Below are 24,341 nucleotides of genomic sequence, written 5' to 3'. Positions count from 1 at the left end.
TGAATTTGAAAGTTTTTGTTCTGCCAATGGCATTCGCCATGTTCTTACTCCGCCGTTCCACCCTCAATCGAATGGTGCAGCGGAACGTTTTGTACGCACATTCAAGGATCATATGGACCGCCTTCGTGCTACGCACTCTCGTCAGCAGGCCCTCATCACGTTCCTGTCGTCGTACCGGACCACGCCACGCGACGGCCCTTCGCCTGCGGAGCTTCTCCACGGCCGTCGTCATCGCACCCTACTACGGTTGTTGCACCCCCTGGATCGACCCACCGCTTCTGAGCATCGCACGCGTTTTCAGCGCAACGACGCCGTTTTTTTCAGAGTTTATCACGGTCGCCGTCGTTGGGAACGTGGTACCGTGATAAGTGTCCAGGGTCGCGGTTTTTATACTGTTCAAGGTGCTACTGGAGTGCACAGGAGGCATCAGAACCAGTTGCGCCGCACTGGCCGCCCGGATTCTGCCGCTCGTTCTTTGTCCACAGATTTGGTCCGCGGCGGGTTTCAGCCGCGCCTTCCGACTTCGCTGCCGCCCCCAGGGCAGCAGCAGCAGCCGTCGCCGCTACCACGCCGACAGCCCGTCCCGTTGATGCCTCCCCCGCACCTTCATCCGGGAGCGCCCCAGGTGGTCGCTCCGGCGCCTGCGGTCCCTCTTCAGTCGCCACCGCCTTCGGAGCTGATGGACGCCGACCCCTCAGCCGGGCCGCCTTCCCAAGCGGTGGCTGTGCAGCCTGTCCTGCAGCCGCTTTCCTTGGGCACCCCCAAGGAGTCTGACACCGCAGCGCCTTGTCCGGCGCCCACTCAGCAGCCGTCGACGCAGCGTCAGGAGACGCTGCCTCTCTTCGTGGGTCCCGACGCCCTGTCGCGTCCAGTACCAGAAGCTGCGCCCGTGGTCACAGGCGTGCACCCTGACCTCGGTTTTCAGTCGGTGTTTCCCGAGGCCCCGCGCAGCCAATGCTGGGGTGCGGACCGGGGACTGCCACCGACAATAGTCTCCGCCCCGGTCTCTTCTGCTGCGCCTGCGGCCAGACCCCTCCCCCGCCGTCGACGCTCGCCACGTCATTATTCAACGACGGTGCGGCGATTTGGGGGGGAGGAGTGTTATATCCTAGCCAGTAATGCCACCCGAGCCCGCTGCCAAAAGGTTGGCAGCATCAAAGTCCGGACGCCGGCCGCATAAGCAGCGCCAGCGAGACAGCAAATCGCCGAAAGTCTGCGCGCGCCACCGCTGGCTTCTGGGTTCTTAAGCGCTGGAGTCGCGAGCGCTAGGACAGTTCTGTATTCGCCGCTCAGTTGTATACTCGCCACCGAATTGTGTACTTGCTAGTCAGTTGTGTGTTCATCGCAGCCGAGTTGTTGTTTGTCGTCAGCCGACGCTGTCCTAGCCGCTCCGACTCGAACTAGTCAGATTTCGGTAGACACGGAGTTCACTACTGTTTCTGTATCTTCGTTAATAAAGATAAGTACCGACTTTTATTTAATCAGTGTTTGGGTTTTCATCTTTCTGTTCACTGTTCCAGCGGACCGGTCGGCCCGCTATTAAAAGTGTGGCGGTGACTTCGTAAGCCGTTTCTACAGCGAATTGTTTGTCGCTACGAACGCCGCCACAAAAATTCATTTTGTAGTGCACATCTTTCTGGAGAATTTAATTTATAAAACATATACGTGCGAGGAAATGTAAGACAACTTATTTAGTCTTAAGTGTGCCAAAGTTCAGTGCCACACCTCGTCAAACAGCATTCGTCTATGGCAGGTCACTGTATTTTGATCTGTAGATTTCAAAACTGTACATTTTGTAATGGAATCCATTAAACCCATATTCAGAACAGTCGAAATTAAAATGTCCTATGGTGCTCTCCTGCTCCCAGTTGGCTAGTTTGACATGCTACCCCCTCCCCCCCTCCACCCGTAAAAACCCCTCACAATTAATACTGGGTGGAATTATCTGTATTACCTGTGACCAGGAGAATAAATCTTTGGAACATTTCCACTCTTTATTGCCTATTACCTAAAAACTTTCTCTTTTATGTGGCATAAAATTAAATACAGGAAATATACAACCAGTAAAGACAAGAAGAGACAAGCAAGACAGTACTCATTTCTTTGATCCTTAGGTCTCAGCATTTTTTCTCTCTAATCTTGCTGCAGTTTTACATGGCATGCTTTCCTTTTTGTGAAAGAATCTATTACTTCATCAAAGTTCGTCAAATGTTTTGCCACATGAAAAATCAAAATGTCAATGTTTACTACGGACAAAGCTGTTAATACGAATAGTACCAAAGACTTGTGTGGTGTCTTGATTTGATTACATCTATTTTGTTGCTGTCTTCTAATTAAAGGAAATACACCTTTCTAATATTGTAGCAGTTGCAACAAGCGCCAAATAAGCTAGACTGTTTTGGCTTAAATGGTCATTTTTTTTCTACCTCATTTACATAAATAACATGACAGAATATAATTTACAAAATCAACATCAAGTGCCTGTTAGAATTACTGTGAGCAAAATGTTTTATATTAGGAAATAGTTCCACATTCCATTCATACGCTCCAGTTTCTCAAGCATGAGATCAGGAAGTAGTAGTATGAAATTTTTATATAAATTTGGAATCTTCATATTCTTCCATATGATTTCTTCTCCTTCCTCATTCTAACCATCAATCTTGTCAGCACTAATTCTGTAACTATTCGTGACATTGTCAAAACTTATTCACTGGTTAACTTTGCTAACCCTGCCAGAACCACAGGTTCAGTAATCCTGCTTTTATTCTCCAGTTAGGCATTAATACGTGTTTGTGCTACATGTTTTCCATGCTATTCCAAGAATAGAACTTAAAATGGCTGCTAGTTGGGAACTGTACAGCTGGTCCTTAAAAGTGTAGCGATCTGCCAAAAATTTCGTGTACACCGAGAAGGCAATACGTAATCTTTCTTACCTGTTATTCCTGTTAGTCATTTATTTCCACTCGGGTAGTCTGAATCTATGGATTTCACTAATAATTATAACAATGCTGATCATTCACATGCCCAATCTACCTCATAAACAAACAGCGATTGGAATTAAGCCAATCGGGTTTATTCGGCTCAGCTTATATAGCCCCGTCCCCTTTTGTCTGCAGGAAAGTTTTATTATTTCTAGATGCAATGGGGATTCACCAGCAGAGACATTGCATACACAATGCACACATTCAAAAATCAACTTGTTCAAAAATGTTCAAAAACCAACTGGGATGTGCTTCAGAATCATATGAATAATTGAAAGACCTATGCGCACTGGATGCTAGGCACTTGTGAAACAAGGTTTTTTTCTCCAAGGGTTTGGATTTGGTGCCCCCTAAAATTAACACCTGGGGCAGATACCCCGGTTTGTCCCCCTAGATCTGGGCCTTTGTGAATGTGTTGAGAATTGGTTTGCTTTTATCATCTGTTTCTATGTCAGTCTCTCTTAGTGTTCTTCTCAGTAAACTCGGTCTTTCAGCATCACTCATTCGGATTGAACCCTGTTCATCAGCAGCAGCATCACATTCCTGTTCACATTCTACAGGGTGTCCCATTTATATTGACCACCATAAATAACTGTTTGTCCAGATGTAAATTACAAAATGTTTCAAGCAAATGCTCTTTAGCCATCAGGGGGACGTCAATCGACATGATTGCCTTCATTGTAGCTTTGTTTTTTACAAAGATGTGAACAGCGGTATGACTTTTTAAAATGGCACCCTATAATTTTTATTCAGTAATTCATTTCCTCTCCTACAGACCTATTCAAAAATGTATCACAGTGTACCATTCACTGAAACAAAGCATTATTAATTACATAACACAACATTGATGTTGACGTTCCCAGCACATAGTGCAGGTACTCGGGGTAATGGAACACGTCCACAGGCTGACGTTGAGAGGACAAATGTAAACATAAGTAGAATGGACACCTGTCATTCTGTCAACCGTCGTCAGTTGAAGAGCTGTGTGAGTAGAATGTACACCAAGGAAGAGAAGGTAGAAATGCTATTCATCTATGGGGAATGTAAGTTAGCAGTACAGCAATTGCAATACTATTTTCTTATGCACAGGTACATTTAGTACAGTAGTTTAGTCCTTCTAAATACTGTTGTGTAGAGTAGGCATACAGTAAAGGCTGTCCTTCCTACAAACTGCATCGACATAACGTTTCTGTTGTCGTTGTTGTTGTTGAAGGTATGTGAAATGCTATGCAGGCTGTGGAATTGTACAGAGAGTGATATGTTGATATGAATCCACCTTCCCGACGGATGTTTTCTTACCTTGTTGCAACGCTTCAGGAAACAGGAAGTTTCAACCCGTGACAATGCAGTTGTAGCACTCGCACAGACGAAGCTGCCGAAGTTACTGTTCTCACTTCCGTTGCTATGAATCCACATGTGAGCACATAACAGTTTGAACACGAGATTGGCATTCCTAAAACCAGTGTACAACATACTCTTACAAGTCACTGGTGCCATTCTTACCATGAACACCTACATCAAGAATTGCTTGGGAATGATTTCCAGAATCATGTACAGTTCTGTCAGTGGGCACATCAACAAATCTTTGCCAACCCGAACTTCTTCTCCAATGTTCTATTTACCGATGAATGTTCCTTCTCAAACAAAGGACAGGTAAATATAAAGAACGTGCATTATTGGTCCAGCGACAACCCGTGATGGCTTAGACAGGTGGAACATCAGTGTCAATGGAGAGGTAACATCTGGTGTGGGATTCTTGGTACTACAGTTATTGGCCCTTATTTCACCAATGTTAGTCTAAACGTGGATAAGAAAATAGTATAACCAATTACTGTACTGCTAACTCACATTCCCCATAAAGGGGTAGCATTTTTACCTTCTCTTCGTTGGTGTACATTCTACTCACACAGCTCTTCAACTGACGACAGTTGACGGAATGACAGGTGTCCATTCTACTTACATTTACGTTTGTCCTCTGTCACCATCAGCCCGTGGATGTCTTCCATTACCCTGAGACCTGCACTAAGCACTGGGAGCGTCAATGTCAATGTTGTGTTATGTAATTAATAATGTTGTGTTTAAGTGAATGGTACACGGTGATACATTTTTGAATAGGTCTTTAGGAGAGGAAATGAATTACTGAATAAAAAATACAGGGTGCCATTTAAAAAAGTCATACCTCTGTTCATATCTTTGTAAAAAAAAAACAAAGCTACAATGAAGGTAATTATGCTGATTGATATCCCCCTGATCGCTAAAGAACATTTGCTTGAAACATTTTGTAATTTGCTTCTGGTCAATCACTTATTTAGGGTGGTCAAGACAAATGGGACACCCTGTATATTGTCATTAATTTCTTATTGCAGTTTGTCAGTGATACATATGTTGGGAGTCTGACCTGTGCCAAATATGAGCATTATTTGTGTTTGTTGCCCTGCTTTCCCATGTGGTGAAATCTATACCATATTTTGTTATAAATATAGCACTGCACCTCTAACGTATTTACTGTGTTTCATGTCGTCCATCATTGTCTGTGATTAGTCCCGTCCAACAATACCTCTGTTCCTTAGAAATTGTCAAGCAGTGTATACAGGGTGATTCAGAAAGAAAGAACAGATTTCAATTGTTCATTGCAGACAAATGATGAAAGATAGAAACATATTCCGTGTGTCACTGTGTAGATTAAAAGGTTCAGAGTTTTATGTTCGCACAGACCCTGTAAACTATACACTCGACCTGAGCACTATGCATTGCTCGGGAAACACCAAAACAGTAGTGCATTTCATTCCACACACATCAACAAGTCCCTGTTCATTGAATTGACAGATTCGACAATTGGATTTCTGAGCTTATGAGAGTAGTTGCCATAGGTGGAACAAAGACTCTTTTATGTACCACCACACCAAAAAAAATTGCAAGGTGTGAGCTCTGATGAACTGGGAGGCCAATGTTGTGGGATGGTGTTCTTAAGATAACGCCACACGACAAGGTGAAACTGAGGTGGGACGCTGTCGTGCATTAAAATGAAATTGTTGGAGTCTTCGTGGAATTGAGGAAACAACCAATTTTGCAGCATGGCATTCGTGTCATAGGTCACTCAAATATGATGTGACTTACCAAATGAAAGTGCTGGCAGGTCGACAGACACACAAACAAACACAAACATACACACAAAATTCAAGCTTTCGCAACAAACTGTTGCCTCATCAGGAAAGAGGGAAGGAGAGGGAAAGACGAAAGGATGTGGGTTTTAAGGGAGAGGGTAGGAGTCATTCCAATCCCGGGAGCGGGGAAACATTCCACGTGGGAAAAATATATCTAAAATATCACCCTGTATACACTGCTTGACAATTTCTAAGGAACGGACGTATTGTTGGACGGGACTAATCACAGACAATGAGGCGTGTGTGCGTGCGTGCGTGCGTGCGCGCGCGCCTGTCCTTTTTTCCCCCTAAGGTAAGTCTTTCCGCTCCCGGGATTGGAATGACTCCTTACCCTCTCCCTTAAAACCCACATCCTTTCGTCTTTCCGTGTCCTTCCCTCTTTCCTGATGAAGCAACCGTTTGTTGCAAAAGCTTGAATTTTGTGTGTATGTTTATATATTGTGGCAATTTGCCTTGCCCAGTAGATGAAATGTTGATTCGTCCAAAAATATGAGTCATTTGAAAAATGTCCTGCCATATCTGGAGAAATGAAATGTAAAATTTGTGTTTTCTGAGATGGTCGCCCAGACGCAATTGCTACAATAACTGCAAATTGTAAGGCTTCGTAGGCAAACATTGTTTCAGAAAATGCCGTACCATTGTTTGAGGGAGTTAAAGCTCCTGGCGTGCCCATCTTGAGGAATTCGGGAGACTCTTTGTGCCAAGGTAATCCCATTCCTGATGTCCAGGCAGAGCTTCAAGGAATCCTCAGAACCTTAGGCCCCCTACAAAACCTTTCACCTGACTCCATCAACCTCCTGACCCCACCGACACCCTGCACCCCTACCTTCTGCCTTCTTCCTAAAATTCACAAACCCAATCATCCCGGCCGCCCCATTGTAGCTGGTTACCAAGCCCCCACAGAACGTATCTCTGCCTATGTAGATCAGCACCTTCAACCCACTACATGCAGTCTCCCATCCTTCATCAAAGACACCAACCACCTTCTCGAATGCCTGGAATCCTTACCCAATCTGTTACCCCCGGAAACCATCCTTGTAACCATTGATGCCACTTCCTTATACACAAATATTCCGCACGTCCAGGGCCTCGCTGCGATGGAGCACTTCCTTTCACGCCAATCACCTACCACCCTACCTAAAACTTCTTTCGTCATTACCTTAGCCAGCTTCATTCTGACCCACAACTTCTTCACTTTCAAAGGCCAGACATTCCAACAATTAAAGGGAACAGCCATGGGTACCAGGATGGCCCCCTCGTACGCCAACCTATTCATGGGTCGCTTAGAGGAAGCCGCCTTGGTTACCCAGGCCTGCCAACCCAAAGTTTGGTACAGATTTATTGATGACATCTTCATGATCTGGACTCATAGTGAACAACAACTCCAGAATTTCCTCTCCAACCTCAACTCCTTTGGTTCCATCAGATTCACCTGGTCCTACTCCAAATCCCATGCCACTTTCCTTGACGTTGACCTCCACCTGTCCAATGGCCAGCTTCACACATCCGTCCACATCAAACCCACCAACAAGCAACAGTACCTCCATTATGACAGCTGCCACCCATTCCACATCAAACGGTCCCTTCCCTACAGCCTAGGTCTTCATGGCAAACAAATCTGCTCCAGTCCGGAATCCCTGAACCATTACACCAACAACCTGAAAACAGATTTCGCATCCCGCAACTAACCTCCCGACCTGGTACAGAAGCAAATAACCAGAGCCACTTCCTCATCCCCTCAAACCCAGAACCTTCCACAGAAGAACCCCCAAAGTGCCCCACTTGTGACAAGATACTTTCCGGGACTGGATCAGACTCTGATTGTGGCTCTCCAGCAGGGATACGACTTCCTCAAATCCTGCCCCGAAATGAGATCCACCCTTCATGAAATCCTCCCCACTCCACCAAGAGTGTCTTTCCGCCGTCCACCTAACCTTCGTAACCTCTTAGTTCATCCCTATGAAATCCCCAAACCACCTTCCCTATCCTCTGGTTCCTATCCTTGTAACCGCCCCCGGTGTAAAACCTGTCCCATGCACCCTCCCACCACCACCTACTCCAGTCCTGTAACCCGGAAGGCGTACACGATCAAAGGCAGAGCCACGTGTGAAAGCACCCACGTGATTTACCAACTGACCTGCCTACACTGTGAAGCTTTCTATGTGGGAATGACCAGCAAAAAACTGTCCATTCGCATGAATGGACACAGGCAGACAGTGTTTGTTGGTAATGAGGATCGCCCTGTGGCTAAACATGCCTTGGTGCACGGCCAGTACATCTTGGCACAGTGTTACACCGTCCGGGTTATCTGGATACTTCCTACTAACACCAACCTGTCAGAACTCCGGAGATGGGAACTTGCCCTTCAGTATATCCTCTCTTCTCGTTATCCGCCAGGCCTCAGTCTCCACTAATTTCAATTTGCCGCCGCTCATACCTCACCTGTCTTTCAACAACATCTTTGCCTCTGTACTTCTGCCTCGACTGACATCTCTGCCCAAACTCTTTGCCTTTACAAATGTCTGCTTGTGTATGTGCAGATGGATGTGTGTGTGTGTGTGCGTGTGTGTGTGTGTGTGTGTGTGTGTACACACACACCTGTCCTTTTTTCCCCCTAAGGTAAGTCCTTACGCTCTTGGCATTGGAATGACTCCTTACCCTCTCCCTTAAAACCCACATCCTTTCGTCTTTCCCTCTCCTTCCCTCTTTCCTGATGAAGCAACCGTTTGTTGCGAAAGCTTGAATTTTGTGTGTATGTTTGTGTTTGTTTGTGTGTCTATCAACCATACCCAAATTATTACATTGTGACAATGTGCCTTGCCCAATAGATGAAATGTTGATTCGTCCAAAAAGATGAGTCATTTGAAAAAGTGTCCTCCCATATCTGGAGAAATGAAATGTAAAATTTGTGTTTTCTGAGATGGTCGCCCAGACGCAATTGCTGCAGTAACTGCAAATTGTAAGGCTTTGTAGGCAAACATCATTTCAGAAAATGCCGTACCATTGTTTGAGGGAGTTAAAGCTCCTGGTGTGCCCATCTTGAGGAATTCGGAAGACTCTTTGTGAACTCACGTTGGGTACACCCTACATTTTCATCAGACCCGCATGGCTGACCAGTGCTCTTCCCTTTGCATATGCAACCGACTTCCAAGAATCTTGTATGCTAGTTATAAATCTGCTTGTGGAGAGGTGGCTACTTGCTGAATTTATGGCAGAATGCACATTTCACTTGAACAGTGGATTGACCTCGCAGAAATTCCTACACATAAAATGATTGCTCTTGTGGTGTAGACACCAAGTTGCCACAGACAAGCTGCAGCGCCGCCGTGTAAAAGGTCTGAAGCCTCCTCCATCTAGTGACATGTGTAGTGTGTGACTATCTTTTATAGCTTGTGTGTAATAAACAACTGAAATCTGTCCTTTATTTTTGAATCATCCAGTATATTTAAAAAATTATTGCCTATGTCTGTCTGAACGTTCATTACAGCATTGTGTAAAAAATTTGAAGTCAGTCAATTGAGGACTTTTCGAGATTTTTGGTAATAACGTTGTGCTGTTATATATAACGTGTACAAGGTGAGATCAAAAAGTAACAGAATTTTTTTATTTTCTTACGTAATCTTTCTGCAAGATCATTCTCCTCTCCAAAGTAATCCCCCTCGGATGTTATACACTTGTGCCAGTCCTTTTTCCAATCTTGTAAGCACTTCTGGAACTCACTTTTCTTTATGGTGATCAGCTCCTTCAGAGATTCCATTTTTAGCTCGTCAATGATGGCAAAATTACGTCCTTTCCTGGCTCTCTTCAGCCTCGGGATAGAAAGACATCGTATGAGGCAGTGTCTGGCAAATATGGTGGCTGAAGCAACATAACAGGCATTGAGCCGTGAGCAGGACCATTATCGTGGTACAATTTCAGCAAATGGTTTTGCCATAATCGTGGTATTTTCTTCGAATTGCTTCGTGCAAATGGCACATAACTTCCAGTTAGTATCCCTTATTGACTGTACGACCGTAAGGCGGGAACTTGTGATACGCTATTCCATAGTAATCAAAGAAAACAGTGAGAAGGATCTTCATATGTGATTTAACTTGTCAAATTTTTTGCAGTCTTCATCTTCAGGCAGTTTCCGTTGTGACAGTTGGGCCTCGGCTTGGACACCATACCTGTATATCCTTGTTTCGTCACCGTTATAGCCTTCTTTAGAAGTTATCAGTCAGTGACAATTTAATTCAGCAATTCCTTTGCGATTTCTGTGTGATGTCGTTTTTCACTGAAATTCAACAGTTTGTTCCAAAACTTTGCTGCTACTCGTTTCATGCCCTAAACATATGAAACAATTGCTTGGCGTGAGCCAGAGGACATGCTGACATTATCAGCAAACTCTTTGTTGGTGATTTTTCCAGAACCATTTTCTTTCATTTTTCCATATGGTTATCAGTGTTTGATATGCTAGAGCATCCAGGTCATTTGTCGTCTTCAAAGTCATTCTGATCCTCTTTGAAAGGTTTATACCGTTCGTAAACTCTTCTCTTACTCGCAGCAGATTCGCCAAAGGTCACAGTTGACATTCGGAATGCGGTGCTGCACTTTATTCCATTTCTCAAGCAAAATTTAATGCAAATTCTTTGCTCTTTTTCAAAAGTGAAAATTCACCTAGCACTAAAAAACACAACTTTTTCAACTGTCAACAATGAACTAAATATTGAAAACAGCTGTAAATGCAGACATACATCAGGAACAAGTGTACCAACAAGGTAAAAAAAAAAAAAAAAAAAAAAACTGAAAATTGGATATATAAAGCATGTAAAATTAAAAAATTCCTATTACTTTTTTATCACACTTCGTATATTTATATGTTGTGTACATTTAAAAAAAAATCTAGCCTATATCTGCCAAAATGTTCATTAGAGTATCGTGTAAGAATTTGAAGTAAATATATCAAGTACTTTTCACAGTTTTTGGATGACTGTGTTAATGGATGGCTTGTCTTTATGTAATAGTATAGATTTCTAAGCTCTGCTTGAGTTATGGAGTGGTAAGTGTTCATAGAAATGAATTGGGAGCACAAAACTGATGCTGAAGAACTTCGATGAAATGCTTCTTCAGGCACAGGCAGTCTGCCCTAACTGCTGCATCTGTACTAGACATTTCACCCACTTGTCCAATTGACACAGGGTTAACCAGTGTGTCAGTGGTACCTATGTTAGTGTCTGAAGCTGTAGAAGTAGTAGCTATGTCAACTGCACATAAGTCTCCTACAAATTTTGAATTGTTTGTGTGTTCTTGTGTAATACTCTCCCACAAATTCATTATACAACCATCCAGAATTTCATCTGCCACGGACCTGTGCCACCTTCGTGAAGTCTTCCATACAGGTACAAAAGTTGTTCACAAATCTCTGTATGATACCTGTAACTGTAAAAACCAGCAAAAATGAGTAAATAGTATGCCTATTGCATTAAAATGTGTGTGCATAAAATGTTTTCATCATGTTGCATATTTTCGGAAATAGTACTATATATGCACTGTCAGTGAAAATAGTATCTCAGCAGCTAACATTTTCGAGATAATTTGTGAAACAATATTGTTGCAATGTTCATTCTTCATTGGAGAAAGCATTTTACAGCAATATAATTAGTAAAATGGGATATGACTAGAAACTGAAGTCACACGAATGTACTTGCGTACGTGCACAGTGCGGAAGAAAACTAGTTGGAAACATGCTGAAAAAATGATTTTATATTTATAACGTAGGTGTGAATTAATCTTACCATCGGTTATACCAGAAGAGTAAATGTGTAGGTGCCTAATGCTAGTTGAACACAAACCCAGCTTTGAAGAGGAGCGCATCAAATATAAAATTTTATTCAAAAATTGTTAATCTAAAGTGTCTTGAGCTGTAGTATTTATTGGTGACTCATGAAAATCTGTGCCAGGCAAGTGTGACATGCGGAGGTTTGGGTCAGTTCGGCAGGCACGCACAGACAGCTAAAGTGGTTTAGGCGAGTGCTTGTGATAAACGGGAAACCAGTGTTAGAGTCCTGATTCGACGCAGATTTTCATTTGTCAGTAATAAATAGTATAGCTGAAGTCAATTTAGTCGTAATTTGTGAATAATAAATTGTAACATTTAAAGAGCAGCTGAGAATCGTCTTTAGTTAGTCCATTAAAGGCTTCATATGCATCGAGAAACTGCTGACATCATGTTCACTGATGTGAGATTGCGGTAAAAAGCAATACAGTCATAGCTGTTAGCAAACAGCCCCAAGTGCCATTTTTGGGGCCTTCAAGTGCCAAGAAAGGCAGAATTAGAGAACTGAAGAACACTGCGATCAGAATAGTTCTGGCCTCGGATGACTGACAGCCTGCAGTGGGCCACATGCGAGTGAACATTGTCTCCAATTAAGCTTGTACACTGACTGTCAACAGTGAACTAAATATTCAAAACAGCTTGCTCCTATGTACCTCTGAAGTAGTTATTGGTTTCTGCTGTGCATTTGTCTAAATCTATCTGTCTTTATCCCAGTTTCATCGTGATGAGTACTCGAAACTAAGGGGTTGATCAGAACAATAGAATCTGGCAATTCACGGTTTGCAGTTTCTGGTAGTGGACAGTGTTGTGTATACCTGAATCTTAATAAAGATGTAGGGCAGAGGGCCTTTTGTTCTGGTAATTTATTGGAGAAACTAGTAAGCCTCGTATGTTTTATACGCACTGAAGCTATAAACTAGTGCCTGTGCTCTTCTGCATGTTCATTGCAGACACATGAAGTAGTAATAAAAAGAACAGTAAGCCAACAAAGCGTCTTATTTCCCTGTAATCACCATATCTACCTCCTTTTTATTATTATTTATTTTATGGCCTCCATTGGACCACTCTAGTCAAAAATACAAAGTTGTAAAACAGTTGTTACACAGGGATACAATTTGGTTCAACAATAACTTAATATGATATTTAGGTAATATAATTATTAGAGTCTATTCTTATATGAAATGTGTTTTGCTCTTCTGTCTGCCCAATATTTCTTCATTCTTTCAGATATTTTCTTTCTTTCTTCATCTGAGACCACTCTTCCTGTACTCCTTTTATTGATTTTCATTTGTAGTCTGGTTTGCGGGTCTTGCAGTATTCTGGTTTTTCTCTGTCTTGTTTTTTAGGTCATCTACTGTAATTTGAAGCTCTTTTATATCTTCCTTAATTTCTGTGATCCATTTAATGTCTCTCTTGCTATTCCACAATTTTTGTATTATTTTTTTACTAATTCTGTTTTCTGGAGTTCTCATCGGATGTCTAAAGAATGAGATGCGTTTCTTCCTGATTGTGCTCATGACTGGTTCTATTTTCTTATATACTGTTTCATTTGATGCTATTCTCCAATGTCCATTTATTTTATACTGTTTATTTATACATGTCCTAATTATTCTTCTTTCTATTTTTAGTATTCTGTAAATTTCAGCTGTATTAGTTGTTTTGAAGATAGTTTCAGCTGCATACGTTATTTCTGGTTGTGTAACTGTTTTATAGTGTTTTAATTTTGCAATTATAGATAGGCTTTTTTTGTTGTATGTAGTTTTGGTAATGTAATTTGCGTAGTTCAGCCTTTTTATTCTATTCTGGCATGATGGCTTCTCATTTAGATTGTATGTTATTATTTCACCTAAATATTTAAATTTATCAACAATTTTGATTTCCTGTTCTCCTATTGTAATTTTGTTTACAAGTGGTGGATCAGTTAGCATAATCTCCGTTTTTTCAAATGATATTCTAAGGCCTACATTCTCTGCTATTTCTTGTAGTGATTTCACTTGTTGCCTGGCTTCTTGAACGGTGTTGGCTAGGAGAGCAAGATCATCAGCGAATCCCAAGCAGTTTAAGCTAATATCATCTTTTGCACTTCCAATTCTTATCATCTTTGGATTGTCCTTCTACCATTCTCTCATTATGTATTCCAGTGCACAGTTGAACAGTAATGGTGATAGGCAGTCATCTTGTCTTAAGCCTGTTTTTATGAGGAATGGTTCCAAAATTTCTCCTCTGAACTTCACTTTTGATTTGGTGTTGGTTAGAGTGAGTTTTATTATTTTAATTAGTTTTGGATGGAGTCCTAGATTTCTTAAAATTTTTAATACTGAAGGTCTGTGGAGACAGTCATATGCCTTCTTAAAATCTACAAATGTTATTACCAGAGGTTTGTTCTGTTTCTTGTAGTATGCCATAATCAATTTTAAACTAATTATCTGCTCTGCACAGCTTCTCCATGGTCTGAAACCTCCCTGATATTCCCCTAACTCCTCTTCTAATTGCTCCTTGATTCTTTCATATAGGATCTTGGATAGATTTTGTATGTGCAATCTAGGAGAGACATTCCTCTGTAGTTGTCTGGGTTGCTCTTATCTCCCTTTTTGTGTAGTGGATGGATGATAGCTGTGGTCCAATGTTCGGGGAATCGTTCTGTTACCCAAATTTTTGTTAGAGCCATGTGTAAGGAGGTCTTGACTGTGTCACTTGCATAGTTCCACATTTCAACAAAAACCTGATCTTCTCCACATGCCTTATAATTTTTTTGTTCTTTAAGAATTTCTTCTACTTTTTGGAAAGTTGGAGGGTCTAGTTTGTTAGTTTCGGTTTTTATTGGGGTATTTATGTTGATTTGTAAGGGTTCTTTGGGTTCCTCGCAATTCAGAAGTTTGTTAAATGCTTTTGCCATGATTTCTGCATTTTCCTTGTTACTGTGTGTCATTCTTCCATCTTCATCTTTCAGTATTAGTGTAGGGGCCTCATATTGTTGTAGTTGTTTCCCAAAGATTTTGTAGTAGTTCCTGGAGTTGGTTTTATGATAATTACCTTCTATAGACTTTATAATATCTTTATGAAATCCTCTCTTGATTCTTCTAATATTTTGTGTGAATTTTTTTCTTTCATTTTTTAGGTTGATGGCATTTTCTTCAGTTTTATATGTTTGAAACTTTAACCATGCTTGGTGTATATCTTCATGGAATTTGTCACATTCTGATGTCCACCATGCATGTTCCCTTCGTGGTTTCAAGGGGGCTAGATTCTCCGCTTCTTTTTTAAGATTAGGCACTAGTTGTTCTAGATCATCTGTTAATTTGATGGTTTGTGTTATTTGTTGGTAGTTATTATTTTTAATTAGCTGATGCGTGTCAAACCTCCTTTTTATTTTTATTAGTTTTTCCGCTCCTCTTCTTTAACGGAGTGAATTTGATTTCCTTTACCTAACATCAAAGTCTTCTTGTACAATCTCCAACCACAGAGGCCCGAAACAACTCAGCTCGACTCTGTCACTTTTTCACTCCTGTTCACAGCCACTCGTGTACTGAGAAACAGACGATCTTAAATCCTGTGTCACCTCTGATCTGAGTGTGAACTTCTAAGTGTGTTATGACCCATGTTGTGTTAAAACTTAATATAAAATAATGAGTGCTTCAAAGTCCATCAGTAATATTTATATCCTTACTCATTGCTTCACTGATATCTCAAAGATACTGACTTACGAACTTCCAATGGTATTCACTGTTACCAGAGAAACTATTGTAAAACACACACACACACACACACACACACACACACACACACACACACGCTATTTCATAAACAGTTGTGTGGTACCAAGTTGAATGCTGTTTGGAAGTGAAGAAAAATGAAAGGGGTTCTCATAGAGCAAGAGCTGCTGCTCTGACACATCCCGTTCCACCTCTGCCTCCCCTCCTCAGTGCAGGCGGGTCCCTCTCACCCTGCTCTCTGAGCAATCTCTCCTTCCTTTTCTAACCTTCCCCACCCCACCCAGTCTATTCCATGAGATAGGAATTAATAATTCTCAGAGCTGCAACTTGCCCTTCTTTGAATTTTTCCAATGTCCTCCATCACACCCATCTGGTAAGGACCACATACCTTACGATACTCCGTAAAGAGGCTGGACAAGCATAATGTAAGCAATCTGTTTAATAGATTTGTTGCATCATTTAAATGTTCTGCGTATAAAATGCAGTTTTTTGCTTGATTTCTCCACATTCCCTATGTCATGGTTGCAATTTGAGTTGTTTTGAATTTCACTTCCCAGTTATTAAGTTGAATTAACACCATTCAAATTCATCATTTATGGCTTAGTCATAATTTAAAGGTTTTTTCAGACTATGTGGTAAACATCATCATCATCATCATCATCATCGTCATCGTCGTCATCTGTAAACAGTCTGCTGCTCAGATTCTCTCCTACATCATTTATACAGATTAGGAACAGCAGAGTGCTTGTAACTCCTGTTTGAGGAATCTCAGATATAACCTCGATTTCATTACGTGACTTCCTGTCAGTTATTATAAACTTTAGACTTTTTGACAGAAAATCACGAATCCAGTCACAGAAGTGAGGTGATATTCCACAGTCATTTAATTTGATTAGAAGCTGCCTGTTGTGGATTGGTGCCAAAACCCTTCTGGAAGTCAAGAAATATGTAGTCAGTTTGGTTCCGCGCGTGTGTGTGTGTGTGTGTGTGTGTGTGTGTGTGTGTGTGTGTGTGTGTGGAGGGGGGGGGGTGATTGCCATCTTTTTTGACTTGCGTAAAGCATACGACATGACTTGGCGACATCATATCCTTGCCACATTGTATGAGTGGGGTCTCTGGGGTCCACTCCCGATTTTTATCCAAAACTTCCTGTCGCTCCGTACTTTCCATGTCCAAGTTGGTGACTCCCATAGTTCCATCCGTATCCAGGAGAATGGTGTCCTGCAGGGCTCTGTATTCAGTGTCTTTCTGTTTTTAGTGGCCACTAACGGTCTAGCAGCTGCTTTTGGGCCCTCTGTCTCACCTTCTCTGTATGCAGACGACTTCTGCATTTTGTACTGCTGCCCCAGTACTGTTGTTGCTGAGCGGCATCTCCAGGGAGCTATCCACAAGGCGCAGCCATAGGCTCTAGCCCACGGCTTCCAGTTTTCAGCCGCAAAGTTGTGTGTCGAGCACTTCTGTCAGCGTCGTACCGTTTATCCAAAGCCCGCACTTTACCTTAATGACGATCCATTCACTGTAGTGGACATACATCAGTTCCTAGGACAGGTTTACGACACTCGATTGACTTGGCTCCCTCATCTTTGTCAGCTTAAGGAGAAGTGCTGGCTGCACCTCAATGCCCTCCATTGCCTGAGCGACACTAATTGGGGTGCAGATCGCTGTATGCTGCTATAGCTACAGAGCCCTTGTCCAATCCCGAATTCACCATGGGAGTGTGGTTTATGGTTTGGCAGTGCCTTCAGCTTTGCATTTACTCGACCCTGAGCACCACAGTGGGGTTCGATTAGCGACAGGAGCTTTTAGGACGAGTCTGGTGACCAGGGTACTGATGGAGGCTGGTGTCCCTCCGCTGCAGATCAGACATGCACAACTGCTCGCCAGTTACGCAGCACACATTCATAGTTCCCCTGAGCATCCGAATTACAGTCTCCTTTTCCCGCCCGCAGCAGTCCATCTCCCGCATTGGCGGCCCAGGTCGGGGCTAACAATTGCGGTTTGCGTGTGGTCCGTTTTCTCTGAACTGCACTCTACTTGCGATCCATTCACATACGCCTCCATGGTGCACACATTGGCTGCAGCTTCACCTGCATCTTTTGCATGGCCCTAAGTACTCAGTTAACCCAGTCGCTCTCCGCTGTCACTTCCTCTCGATTCTTGACGTGTTCCGGGGCTCTGAAGTAGGTTTACACTGACGGCTCAATGGCTGATGGTCGTGTAGGCTTCACATACGTTCGTGGAGGACATATTGAGCAGCACTCATTACCAGTTGGCTGCAGTGTTTTCACTGCAGAGCTGGTGGCCATATCTCATGCTCTTGAGTACATCTGCTCACGCCCTGGTGAGTCATTTCTCCTGTGTACTGACTCATTGAGCAGCCTACAAACAATCGACCAGTGCTACCCTCGCCACCCTCTGGTAGCGTTCATTTAGGAGTCCATCTATGCCCTGGAACAGTCCCTCTGTTCTGTGGTGTTTGTGTGGACCCTACGACATGTCGGAATCCCTGGCAACGAACCTGCCGACAGGCAGGCCAACAGGCGACGCGGACACAGCTTCTGGAGATAAACATCTCCGAAGCTGACCTGCATTCTGTGTTACACCGCAGGGTTTTATGGTTTTAGCAGGTGGAATGCCATAACAGTACGCACAAAAAACTGCGTGTCATTAACGAGACTATGAATGTGTGGAAGTCTTCCATGCGGGCCTCTCGCAGAGAATCAGTTGTCCTCTGCCGGCTCCACATTGGTCATTTGTGGCCAACGCATGGATACCTACTCCATCACAAGGACCCACCTCAGTGTCGCTGTGGCTCCCAAACGACAGTCATCCACCTCTTGCTGGACTGCCCACTTTTAGCTGCTCTGCGGCTGACTTTTAACTTTCCCAGCACCCTGCCTTCGGTGTTGGGCGACAGTGCCTCCACAGCAGCTTTAGTTTTACGACTTATCCATGAGAGTGGGTTTTATACTTCTATGGAGGTTTTAGCACGTGTCCTTTGTCCCTCTGTGTCCTCCACCCTAGTGCATTTAGGGTGGAGATTTTATTGTATTGCAGAGTGGCTGGCTTTCCCTTTTTATTCTCATGGTTGGCCAACCGCTATAATCTGCTTTCATGTTTTACTCTCTTCTGTTTCTAGCATCAGTGTTGTTTTCTTGTTCTCTTTTGTTCCTTTTAATGTTTGTTGCCTTCCCTTCATTCTTGTGGCTTTTCCTTTCTTTCGATTTTGTGTTATGTTTCCTCCGTTTTATTCTCACACTTGTGGCATTGTTTTATTAGAAAGGGACCGATGACCTCGTAGTTTGGTCCCTTCTCCCGCCTTTAATCCAACTGGCCAACCATATGAAACTGCTAACCAATAAACAGTTACGCACCAAACTATTATGGACTGTTATGGGCATAGATGGAATAATCCAAAGATTGTCTAAGACACGTCAAAGTCTGCACAATGCAGTCTGTGGTGTGTTAGGGAACAAGGTAACTGAACTCTTTTTTGCGTTATAATTACATTATCTTTGCATACATTGGTACATAAGTGTCCACAGTATGTGGCATGGAGATCCAGTGTTAAAGTTCACATGTAAATATTCTGAAGTGTCTTATCATAATTTTTTTGTAACAAACATGGAATTTATACCTTGTAATTCTGTAAAACATGGTGCACTGTATAGGTGAGTAGTAATATGTACCGTTAGAAATTGCAACAGTATGCAAATGCTCCCAAAAGTCCCTCATGCCAGCACAATCAACTGAGAAAACCACCATGCAATGATGAGAAAACAGTGGGGATGGGAGAGGAACATAATTGCAGCCATGGAGCCAACAGAACACAAGACCTGTTCAAACTGGATAGGGGTGGAAGTGGTGTGGGTGGCAAGAGAGTGGAGGAATTGAGGGGGAGGGGGTAGTTTGAACAAGTGGGCACCCAAGGTGCCAGGAGGGGAGGAGATTTGTGATATTTGTGATTTATACTTCTGTTGTCTATTCTACTCTTTGTGCTTGAAAATGTCCTAAGGCCAAAATCTGGATCGTATAACAATAAAGTAAAAATTATTATGGCCAAATGGTGGCAGCATCATGAAAAAAAATTATACTATCACTTTTGTTTTCTTGAATACTACACCCTCCAGTGAAAACATGTCACAGTGCAAGATTAAACTAGACTAAATTTATTGCAAAACAGGTCCTATTCATTTTTCTCTAGGAGTAATAGTTTGCATGAAGAGAGTGCACAGTGTGCATGGACTGTAGCTTAGGTGTTTTTTGTAGGACAATTTGAGGTAGTTTCGCAACTGGATATTGCCAGCCAGAGTGGCCGAGCGGTTCTAGGTGCTACAGTCTGGAACCGCGCGACCGCTACGGTTGCAGGTTCGAATCCTGCCTCGAGCATGGATGTGTGTGATGTCCTTAGGTTAGTTAGGTTTAAGTAGTTTGTTCTAGGGGACTGATGACCTCAGAAGTTAAGTGCCATAGTGCTCAGAGCCATTTGAACCCAACTGGATACACCCAAGTGTTCTTTATCAAATTACTCATCTCAGCTTCCTATACACGACTGTGGTACATCGTTAAAGGAGAACAATGTCAGAGTAATACAGAAAATACATAACAATGTATGTTAAATATGTTCTATCTTCGAAACCATTCAGAGTAGGTCATATGTCCATTTGAAGCTTTTCATTCAGAATCACCAATACAGGTGTGTACCTTTCTGTCTCTGTGCATGTGCACATGCATGTGTTTAAAAATGTATCAAAATTTGCAAGTTTTCAGAGCCAATGGCTCCTTCTGATGGAACTGAAGGAGAAGGAAGAGACGTGGAGGGAAAGGACTCGAAATAGGGCAAGTTCAGAAAAGTTGCTTTGAACACTGGGTCAGGGGAGACTTACTTGACAGGATGAGAAGGAAAGAATGATTGTTGGGGAGTGCACAGTACAAGATTGGAAAACGTGAGCTTTTTATCTATCCAGTTATTTTATATATTTCCAAAAACTGTGTGTGTGTGTGTGTGTGTGTGTGTGTGTGTGTGTGTGTGTGATGTACCATTTCTTGAAGCATCAGAAGGGTCGGCGACCTCAGGCTGTGCCGAACATTCTTTCTCGTCCGCAGGTAGTGCCACGCTTCCAGACACCCGTCGACCGCGAGCACACGCTGTACCGCCTGCACGCGGCTGTGGCGGCGAAGGCGGCTGGCGGCTGCGAGTGCCCGCCGGTGCTGAAGCTCCTGCGCCAGATGGAGGACGACTGTGTCGCCGAGGTGGAGGCGTTCGTCGACGGCTTTTCGCGCGGGGAGGGTGACCTCTCGGAAGTGGACGACCTGCTCAAGGACTGTGTGGAGACGGAAGTGAAGTTCTACAAGTAAGGTGGCCGTTTGGGAGGGGGCCAGTGTCAGTGTGCCCACTGTCGCCCCCTGCCCTTAGCTGCCAGAGTAGTCCGTTCCCACAAAATATACAGAATATGTACTGCTGGTGAAAGTGCAGTGGGGGAACGGTAAACGTCAAACGGAGACTGCTGCAGTAGGAACTACTCTCGCCGTGTCTTTGTTAACCCAAAAATGCCTCTGGCCCAGTGGTTACGTTTCCCTATTCTCGTAAGGGATCTGCCTTTGTGACGAGTACTCCGTCATCTACTACAGCTCTGATGACTGTTCTGAAATGGTGCAGTGTCTTTCCTCTACAGTTATCCACTTCGTAGTTTCTTCACGGCAGAGGACAGAAAATGTATGAAGTACTGCAGGAGAAACACCTGTAACTCTTCTGCCGCCAATACCGAAACGTTTACTTGCGCAGCATTTAAATCTCGGGGATGCCGTTGTGTGCACTCTCTCTGACAAACCGTAAATGCCACACTGCGTACATTTGCTATTACTTTATAGTATTAGCTTACATTAAATTCTCGTGATGACTGGGTGTTGTGTGCTGTCCTTAGGTTAGTTAGGTTTAAGTAGTTCTAAGTTCTAGGGGACTGATGACCACAGATGGTAAGTCCCATAGTGCTCAGAGCCATTTGAACCATTTTTACATTAAATTCGTGTTTTCGTGAGCCAGCCAATCTTGACTGGATCATAACGTGGTGTTTATCTCTGATAAACTGTTATTGTAATTTGATTACTGTCCTTAGTGCAGTTACCGCAGTCGTACAAATTTTATGAAGTTTCTTAATTCTGCCCTCGGGTACAATATTGGCCAACTTCTGTCTAAGTGCTGTTGACTTTCGTGTAGACAGTCCACTGTATTGCCCAGTCACAAACGTACGGTGGGCATTATAACGAGAAGACCTTACACCAGTTGTTCACATAACCACTTACACACAATTCTTCATTAGTCTTTTACTGACTCTGAGCCATTTGGAACTTCATCGTGGCCTGACCTGTAGTTCAGTATGGGAAACCTGTTTAAAAGGTTAGTCCACTATACGTATCAGTAGGTTGCATAAAGTATTCTACTTCCTGCTGCAGAGAGGGTTCATTATTGTAGGTCTAACTGAAGCTACTGAATGAAACAAATTCTCGACTAAACGTTTATCTTTTGTTATCGTTTTAATAATACACGACTGCTACCGAGCCCATTGTAATACACGGATCTTGATGCAAGAATGCACATTTGCTGGCAATTCAAATTATCAGGTTCAAACACAAAGCACATTCTCCCAGTACTAGCCAACACGGATATAGAACTCGTTGCCTGCGTCCGAAGATCCACAAGTTTTAACAGTCACTAAACATTTTGAATTTCCAGCAGTGTTACCAGATTTTTGTAGGCTTCTCATTAACTGCCTCAGGTCACATGTAAACAGTGGACAGGAACAGTGGTTTGTTGATATGTGGGTTGATGGTAATATTGATACGTCATAAATATCAGTTCACAATGTACATAACCTCCCACACATTTAATGTCAGTGTGTTCTTACAGTTAAAAAGGCTGTGACGGTGACGTGTCCATGTCAGAGAATTTTTCAAGCTAGGCCTGTCCTGAAGCACAGTCTTTTGGAGTATACTATTTGATAATGGTCTTCAGGCAAACATTTCAATGGTGAAAATAATTTCCGTTGTGACTGGAAAAAAGATGTCTTTCAAAAAACCGTTATTTACAGATGCTGCCCAGCATTACATGTTTTGGCTTATGCCAGCATTGGGATCTGAAAGATAAGAATAAACAAAACAAATAAGAAGCAATTTCGTACAAAAAGATAAAATTCTTCGTATTTATGAAGTTAAATGTATCACAGGTAACAGGACATTTTCTATTTTCTGTCCACGAATATCGTAACTATTTTTAACTCTGAACCATCCCCTCCTTTAATTTTTCAATTCATTATCACCTTTATAATTACGGCACGATATGTTGTCGTCGATTGTTCTTAATGGATTGTTGACTTTTTGCAGTTAACTTGTATTGTGTGTTCTAAAATTGATTGGTTCATCATAATCATTTTCTTCTTATCTCTGTCCTCACTGAACAGGAAATTACTCTTAAGTTTTCTCCTTAACATCTTTCTGGAATGAGATCATATTCTTTTTCACCTCCTTGGTACTGGTTTCTTCTAAAAAAAATTTGCACACAGTGTCAGCATATAAGAAAACTATACAATTATTTTATTTGTCTTTATGGTAATTACTTTATATTGCTCCAACTTACTGTTTAACTTTTTAAATCATATCACTATCTTTCATGTTATGCTCATGCACAGAAACCTGATGAGCTACTGTGTGTGTTGAAATCATTTGGAATGTTCAATTTCATACAGTGTGTCCATCTTAAGTCATCAGGCATAATTTTACTGCTGTTTTGCCAGATTTTCACAATTTCATTTTTTCATTGTGTAGCTGGAGTCAGCACAGACAAATATTGCTCATCAGGTCTTTTGTGTGACGTCCAGTGTCAATGGGAAGTGACAGTTTGTTTCCCGGTACAAACAAAATGAGTTTTAAAGCAAAAATGAAATTACAAATATCAGCCAAAACGTCAGAGGGAAAAGTGCCTGACAATGCTTGTGGGGGACACCTGGTAGAAGAAAAATTATAATCTCTATATAAAATTGTTTGTAACTTGTTCTCGGTATGATCTCTCACATTCTGATTACAGCATTGATCGAAACTTGTAAAGTTTATGGTACATGTATATAAGTGTTTGAGATGAACATTGTAGTGATAAGTTGAGAACATTGTACACCTGTATATAGAGGCTCCTTGTACACAAACTGGTTGAAATGATTGTATCTTCACATTATTATGGTGTACATCAGAAGTCTTGGTGGAATAAGGTTGTAGTTCTGGTTATCAATTCAGATACTGCTTTGATGCAGTTATCCACACCATTCTAGTTTCCTTTCTCCGTAATTCGATTCAGTACTACTTCTACTTCTGCACATGTATTGTGCAAACTACTGTAAAGTACACAGTAAAGGGTACGTGCTGTTGTAACCACTGCAGTTGCATATGCACCATGGGAAGAATGACTACATAAGTGCCTATGGGTACAGTAATTAGTCTAATCTCATCCCAGCTGCCCCTTCAGTAAAACAGCACTAGACTCTTCACATAATACTGGTTCTTTTAGTTAGCCAGTCTGCTGTCTAATCTTCACCCACATTTTGGAAGCTTCTGTTCTCTTCTTATCTAAACTGTTTATTGTCTACATTTCACATAAGAAAAATACCACCAGAAAAGAATT

General features: G+C 42.4%; 1 protein-coding gene across 1 annotated transcript in view; it reads left to right on the top strand.

Annotated features, from left to right (window-relative positions):
- LOC126427035 (secernin-2) overlaps window positions 1-22,905 on the top strand; it is a 106,873-nt gene extending 83,968 nt beyond the window's left edge. Inside the window, exon 7 of the mRNA XM_050089211.1 lies at window positions 20,780-22,905. Within this exon, the coding sequence (XP_049945168.1) occupies window positions 20,780-21,031 (252 nt within the window). The 3' untranslated portion in view covers window positions 21,032-22,905. The remainder of the gene's footprint in view (window positions 1-20,779) is intronic.
- Window positions 22,906-24,341: the final 1,436 nt, after the last annotated feature.

The sequence above is a fragment of the Schistocerca serialis genome, chromosome 11 (genome assembly GCF_023864345.2).
Source record: "Schistocerca serialis cubense isolate TAMUIC-IGC-003099 chromosome 11, iqSchSeri2.2, whole genome shotgun sequence".
Classification (NCBI taxonomy): domain Eukaryota; kingdom Metazoa; phylum Arthropoda; class Insecta; order Orthoptera; family Acrididae; genus Schistocerca; species Schistocerca serialis.
This window is presented reverse-complemented; position numbering and strand designations above follow the sequence as displayed.